At 46.8% G+C, this 7,394-nt stretch overlaps 1 protein-coding gene across 1 annotated transcript in view; it reads right to left on the bottom strand.

Annotated features, from left to right (window-relative positions):
- LOC135476602 (putative methyltransferase DDB_G0268948) overlaps positions 1 to 7,386 on the bottom strand; it is a 10,553-nt gene extending 3,167 nt beyond the window's left edge. The window contains exons 1-2 of the mRNA XM_064756681.1: positions 6,718 to 7,386; positions 2,957 to 3,054 (exon numbers count right to left, since the gene is read on the bottom strand). Of these exons, the coding sequence (XP_064612751.1) occupies positions 2,957 to 3,054; positions 6,718 to 7,326 (707 nt within the window). The 5' untranslated portion in view covers positions 7,327 to 7,386. The remainder of the gene's footprint in view (positions 1 to 2,956; positions 3,055 to 6,717) is intronic.
- Positions 7,387 to 7,394: the final 8 nt, after the last annotated feature.

Here is a 7,394-nt window from a genome sequence, read left to right as displayed (position 1 = left end):
CCCTGATTGGGATGTGCGAGTGCCAAGACTGAGAAGTGACTGTGTGTACCCTGACTGGGAAGTGTGTGTACCCTGACTGGGAGGTGTGTGTGCCCTGACTGAGAAGTGGGTGTGCCCTGACTGGGAAGTGTGAGTGCCAAGACTGAGAAGTGACTGTGTGCCCTGACTCGGAAGTGTGCGTACCCTGACTGGGAAGTGGGTGTGCCCTAGCTGGGGGTATACTGAGACTGGGGAGTGGGTATATCCTGACTGGGAAGTGGGTATACCCTGACTGGAAATGTGTGTGTGCCCTGACTGGGAATGTGTGTGTGCCCTGACTGGGAAGGGTGTGTGCCCTGGCTGGAAAGTGTGGGTTCGACCTGACTGGAAAATGAGTGTACCCTGAATGAGAAGGGAGTGTGCCCTGGCTGGAAAGTGCGTGTTCGACCTGACTGTAAAGTGGGTGTACCCTGACTGGAAATGTGTGTGTGCCCTGACTGGGAATGTGCGTGTGCCCTGACTGGGAAGTGTGTGTGCGACCTGACTGGGAGGTGTGTGTGCACCCTAAATGGGAAGTGAGAGCGTGCTTTGACTGGAAAGTGGGTGCACCCTAATTGGGAAGTGTATGTGCTCTGACTGGGAATGTATGTGTGCCCTGACTGGGAAGGGTGTGTGTGCCCTGACTGTGGGGAGTGCATGTGCTCTGAGTGGGAATGTGCGCTTGTCCTAAGTGGGAAGTGGGTGTGCATTCTGATTGGCAATGTGTGTGTGCACCCTGATTGGGAAGTGTGTGTGCGCCCTGACTGTGAGGTGTGCAGGCATCCTAACTGGGAAGTGAGTGCATGCCCCGAGTGGGAAGTGAGTGTACCCTGATTGGGAAGTGTGTGTGCCCTAATTCGGAAGTGGGTGTATCCTGATTAGGAAGTGTGAGTGCGAAGACTGAGAAGTGACTGTGTGTGCCCGGACTGGGAAGAGTGTGCACCCTGACTGTGAAGTGGGTGTACACTGACTGGGAAGTGTGTGTACACTGACTGGGAAGTGTGTGTGTGCTCTGAGTGGGTATGAGCGTGTGCCCTGAGTGGGAAGTGTGTGTGCGCCCTGACTGGGAAGTGTGCATGCACCCTAAATGGGAAGTGAGTGCATGCCCTAAGTGGAAAGTGAGTGTACCCTGATTGGGAAGTGTGTGTGTCCTAATTGAGAAGTGGGTGTGCCCTGAGTGGGAAGTGTGTGTGCGCCCTGACTGGGAGGTGTGCATGCACCCTAAATGGGAAGTGAGTGCATGCCCTAAGTGGAAAGTGAGTGTACCCTGATTGGGAAGTGTGTGTGTCCTAATTGAGAAGTGGGTGTGCCCTGAGTGGGAAGTGTGTGTGCGTCCTGACTGGGAGGTGTGCATGCACCCTAACTGGGAAGTGAGTGCATGCCCTGAGTGGAAAGTGAGTGTACCCTGATTGGGAAGTGTGTGTGCCCTAATTGAGAAGTGGGTGTGCCATGACTGGGAAGTGTGTGTACCCTAATTCGGAAGTGGGTGTATCCTGATTAGGAAGTGTGAGTGCGAAGACTGAGAAGTGACTGTGTGTGCCCGGACTGGGAAGAGTGTGCACCCTGACTGTGAAGTGGGTGTACACTGACTGGGAAGTGTGTGTACACTGACTGGGAAGTGTGTGTGTGCTCTGAGTGGGTATGAGCGTGTGCCCTGAGTGGGAAGCGTGTGTGCGCCCTGACTGGGAGGTGTGCATGCACCCTAATTGGGAAGTGAGTGCATGCCTTGAGTGGAAAGTGAGTGTACCCTGATTGGGAAGTGTGTGTGTCCTAATTGAGAAGTGGGTGTGCCCTGAGTGGGAAGTGTGTGTGCGTCCTGACTGGGAGGTGTGCATGCACCCTAACTGGGAAGTGTGTGTACCCTAATTCGGAAGTGGGTGTACCCTGATTAGGAAGTGTGAGTGCGAAGACTGCGAAGTGACCGTGTGTACCCTGACTGGGAAGTGTGTGCACCCTGACTGGGAAGTGGGTGTGCCCTAACTGGGGGTATACTGAGACTGGAGAGTGGGTATACCCTGACTGGGAAGTGGGTGTACCCTGACTGAGAAGGGAGTGTGCCCAGACTCTGAAGTAGGTATAGCCTGACTGTGAGGTGTGTGTGTGCCCTAACTGGAAAGTGGGTGTACCCTGACTGGGAAGTGTTTGTGCCCTGACTGGAAAGTGGGTGTGCCCTGACTGGGAAGTGGGTATGCCTGGACTGAAGAGTGGGTATACCCTGACTGTGAAGTGGGTATACCCTGACTGGGAAGTGAGTGTGCCCTAATTGTGAAGTGGGTGTACCCTGAGTGTGAAGTAAGTGTGCCCTGACTCGGAAGTGTGTGTACCCTCACTGGGAAGGAATGTGCCCTGACTTGGAACTGTGTGTACCCTGAGTGGGAAGTGTGTGTTCGACCTGACTGTGAAGTGTGTGTGCCCTGACTGGGAGGTGGATGTGCCCTGACTCGGAGGCGTGTGTACCCTGACTGTGAAGTGTGTGTTCGACCTGACTGGGTAGTATGTGTGCCCTGACTGGGAGGTGGATGTGCCCTGACTTGGAACTGTGTGTACCCTGACTGGGAAGTGTGTGTTCGACCTGACTGTGAAGTGTGTGTGCCCTGACTGGGAGGTGGATGTGCCCTGACTTGGAAGTGTGTGTACCCTGACTGTGAAGTGTGTGTTCGACCTGACTGGGAAGTGTGTGTGCCCTGACTGGGAAGTGTGTGTGCCCTGACTGGGAAGTGGAATGGGCTGAGGTCACCATGACACATGAGATATGGTAACCATGACAAAATACGAACCCAACGTTGGCATTTTCAACACAAAGAACTGTCCATTGTGAGTAACTCGAGTTACTTCATTACTGCAGACATTTAAATATACACACAATGTAATGGAGTCTATAAATAACGGCTAAATTGAAACATAGGATCCATTTCACAAGACAACATCTGTCACTCACCTTACCCAGCCTGGAAATGGCAGAGCAAACTGGGAATATTTCTCCTCTACATGCTTCCTACCTGTTCCCCAATATGGACCCAACGTTTCTCCATAGAACTGTAACAGAAAAATTGGTTTATATATCTGATTGCTGTTTACACTATACTTACTCCAGAATTTTTCCCTTATGCAATGGGAGCCTCCATGGCTCATTGGCCTCTCACCAATGTGGTCGCTATGAGTTCAAGTCCAACTCATGCTGGTCTTCCTCTCCGGCCGTACGTTTGAAGGCCTGACAGCAGCCTGCAGATGGTTGTTGGTTTTCCCCCGGGCTCTGTCCAGTTTCCTCCCACCATAATGCTGGCCGTCGTCATATAAGTGAAATATTCTTGAGTACGTCGTAAAACACCAATCAAATAAAAAAACAAATTAATAACTTATGCAACGACATTCCGTTTTATGGGTGGAGGAAACCTGAGTGCCCAGCACCCCCCTCCCCCCATACTGTGCATACTGTGCAAACAATGAATCACTCCTACCTAGCAGTGAAGTTCTATATCCATATCCATGACCAAGTCTGAACCCATACCTTGAGTGACTCAGAGCTTCATACTGTGCAAACAATGAATCACTCCTACCTAGCAGTGAAGTTCTATATCCATGACCAAGTCTGAACCCATACCTTGAGTGACTCAGAGCTTCATACTGTGCAAACAATGAATCACTCCTACCTAGCAGTGAAGTTCTATATCCATATCCATGACCAAGTCTGAACCCATACCTTGAGTGACTCAGAGCTTCATACTGTGCAAACAATGAATCACTCCTACCTAGCAGTGAAGTTCTATATCCATGACCAAGTCTGAACCCATACCTTGAGTGACTCAGAGCTTCATACTGTGCAAACAATGAATCATTCCTACCTAGCAGTGAAGTTCTATATCCATGACCAAGTCTGAACCCATACCTTGAGTGACTCAGAGCTTCATACTGTGCAAACAATGAATCCTTCCTACCTAGCAGTGAAGTTCTATATCCATGACCAAGTCTGAACCCATACCTTGAGTGACTCAGAGCTTCATACTGTGCAAACAATGAATCACTCCTACCTAGCAGTGAAGTTCTATATCCATGACCAAGTCTGAACCCATACCTTGAGTGACTCAGAGCTTCATACTGTGCAAACAATGAATCCTTCCTACCTAGCAGTGAAGTTCTATATCCATGACCAAGTCTGAACCCATACCTTGAGTGACTCAGAGCTTCATACTGTGCAAACAATGAATCACTCCTACCTAGCAGTGAAGTTCTATATCCATGACCATATCTGAGCCCATACCTTGAGTGACTCAGAGCTTCATACTGTGCAAACAATGAATCACTCCTACCTAGCAGTGAAGTTCTATATCCATGACCAAGTCTGAACCCATACCTTGAGTGACTCAGAGCTTCATACTGTGCAAACAATGAATCATTCCTACCTAGCAGTGAAGTTCTATATCCATGACCAAGTCTGAACCCATACCTTGAGTGACTCAGAGCTTCATACTGTGCAAACAATGAATCCTTCCTACCTAGCAGTGAAGTTCTATATCCATGACCAAGTCTGAACCCATACCTTGAGTGACTCAGAGCTTCATACTGTGCAAACAATGAATCACTCCTACCTAGCAGTGAAGTTCTATATCCATGACCAAGTCTGAACCCATACCTTGAGTGACTCAGAGCTTCATACTGTGCAAACAATGAATCACTCCTACCTAGCAGTGAAGTTCTATATCCATGACCAAGTCTGAACCCATACCTTGAGTGACTCAGAGCTTCATACTGTGCAAACAATGAATCATTCCTACCTAGCAGTGAAGTTCTATATCCATGACCAAGTCTGAACCCATACCTTGAGTGACTCAGAGCTTCATACTGTGCAAACAATGAATCATTCCTACCTAGCAGTGAAGTTCTATATCCATGACCAAGTCTGAACCCATACCTTCAGTGACTCAGAGCTTCATACTGTGCAAACAATGAATCCTTCCTACCTAGCAGTGAAGTTCTATATCCATGACCAAGTCTGAACCCATACCTTGAGTGACTCAGAGCTTCATACTGTGCAAACAATGAATCCTTCCTACCTAGCAGTGAAGTTCTATATCCATGACCAAGTCTGAACCCATACCTTGAGTGACTCAGAGCTTCATACTGTGCAAACAATGAATCACTCCTACCTAGCAGTGAAGTTCTATATCCATGACCAAGTCTGAACCCATACCTTGAGTGACTCAGAGCTTCATACTGTGCAAACAATGAATCACTCCTACCTAGCAGTGAAGTTCTATATCCATGACCAAGTCTGAACCCATACCTTGAGTGACTCAGCCTTTGAAAGCAAACATCTGTAAGTGCTAGACATAAACATATGAAGTTCATATCAGACAAGACTTGTGACATCAACCTACCAGTACCTGCATCATAAAACAGAAGGGGAGACACTTTAACAATCTGATGAAGGACCCTTGCTGGCTAATTGCATGACTCCAGACAATGAGTTCAAGTGTGTCTAAATCATAAACAGAAGGGAAGACACTTTAATAATTTGCTGAACGAATTTGTTGGCTAACTTCATGACTCCAGACAATGAATTCAATTGTAGCTACATCATAAACAGAAGGGAAGACACTTTAATAATTTGCTGAAGGACTCTTGTTGGCTCACTGCATGACTCCAGGCAATGAGATGAAGTCCAGCTTCAATCATTACACTAGTTATATTAGCAATACACAAGGCTCCTAAAGAAGAGGCCAGTGTTTTTCACCTGGATCTGTCTGCTTTCCTACACACATAAACTCGACTCCTATCAATCTGGGTGCACTTGTATATAGTCTTGAGTATGGCATAACATTTGCTCGTTCTGTCTGCTTAAGGTTTAACGTCACTGTCAACATTATTTCAGTCTTTACAGTGTTTCCTTGTAACAGACTGGACCCAATGGTGATATATTTACAGTGCTGCCTCACAGGAAAGCCATGCTGAAGACACCAGCCACAGCTCCTCAAACAGCTATATTATAATGACCAGTATTTCATCTATTCCCCTCATGCTGAGTGCCAAGCTACATGTAAATAGTGCCAATCTAGGCAGTGCCAAAGTTATTTATTTACTTGATTAGTGTTTTACCCCATACTCAAGAATGCTTCACATGATGGCAGCTAACATTATGGTGAGAGGAAACCGGGCATGAGGGAAACCCACGACCATCCACAGGCTGCTGGCAGACTTTCCCATGTGTACCTGGAGAGAAAGTCAGCATGTTAAAGTCTTAGGGTATGACATAAAAGCACAGTTAAGTAAATAAATTAGTTCAATGAAAGGACAGCATCATATGTAGCTATGCAGAGTCATATTAAAAGAAAAGACAAGACTAGATCGAATGTATATATGCACTGATAAACCATCCCACACCAAGTTTAAAAAGTAAACCTTTATATTTTTGTGATGTGGTATAACTGAGATCTTGCAGTTCAAAGTAAGCAAATTGGCACACATAGAGAAAATCAAAAGTGCAGCCATGTTATCAGTTTTAACCAATCAAGCACGAGTTACTTCCATAGCCCAAGGGCGCACTGACATCATTTCTCTTCCAATATAACTAAGGTTAAATTATTTGTTTTCTTTTAAGTTTGGCAAGTTTTTAAGTACACCCTTCACAAATCTGATCTTTATGGTCAAGTTTGTCATCATCTGTTGAGAAGTATATTTTCCCTTAACATGTCCAACAGATACCTGCATACAAATATCTTCTGCTTCCTTCACATCCAGACACCATATACCGTATCCATACGCTACCAGAGATCCGCCAGGACGTGAAACTCTGGTAACTTCTGGGTAGAACTTCTCAAGGTCCATCCAGTGCAAGGCTTGCGCACAAGTTATCAAATCAACACTGCCGTCCTGGATTTTGCTCAAATCTTCCGCGGCCCCAACTCGATATGAAATGTTTGAAGCTTTGGAGTTAGACTGAGCGTGTTTTATTTGTTGCTCGCTGACATCTATTCCAATGACTTGTTTAAAACGTTCAGACAGTGGTAAGGTGCTCTGGCCTGTTCCACACCCAACATCCACGGCCAGTTCAAAATGGCAAGTTCCTTTTTCACAGTAGTCCATAATCACATCCCATACAGCAGCATTGTAATCGGGGCGAAAACGGGCGTATGCCTGGGCAATTTTCTCACTGCTAAAAAGTTTTGCGTAATTGTCAGACCCCGCCATCGTAGAAAACCGATACTTGTTTGACTTCGTCACCCGAAGAAATCTTTGAAATAAGCAGCTTTTGGGCACAGCGGTTAGCTTTCGCAATAAAAACCGCGACTTACACGTGAAGGCACTTGACATATTTCACTCGAGATCACGCGCCTATCTACGTGACTACGGTACCGAGACACGGAGGTAGCAGTAATCTC

The sequence above is a fragment of the Liolophura sinensis genome, chromosome 10, assembly GCF_032854445.1.
Source record: "Liolophura sinensis isolate JHLJ2023 chromosome 10, CUHK_Ljap_v2, whole genome shotgun sequence".
In the NCBI taxonomy this organism is placed as follows: Eukaryota; Metazoa; Mollusca; class Polyplacophora; order Chitonida; family Chitonidae; genus Liolophura; species Liolophura sinensis.
Note: the sequence above shows the minus strand (reverse complement) of the source record. Positions and strands in the feature narration are given on the sequence as shown.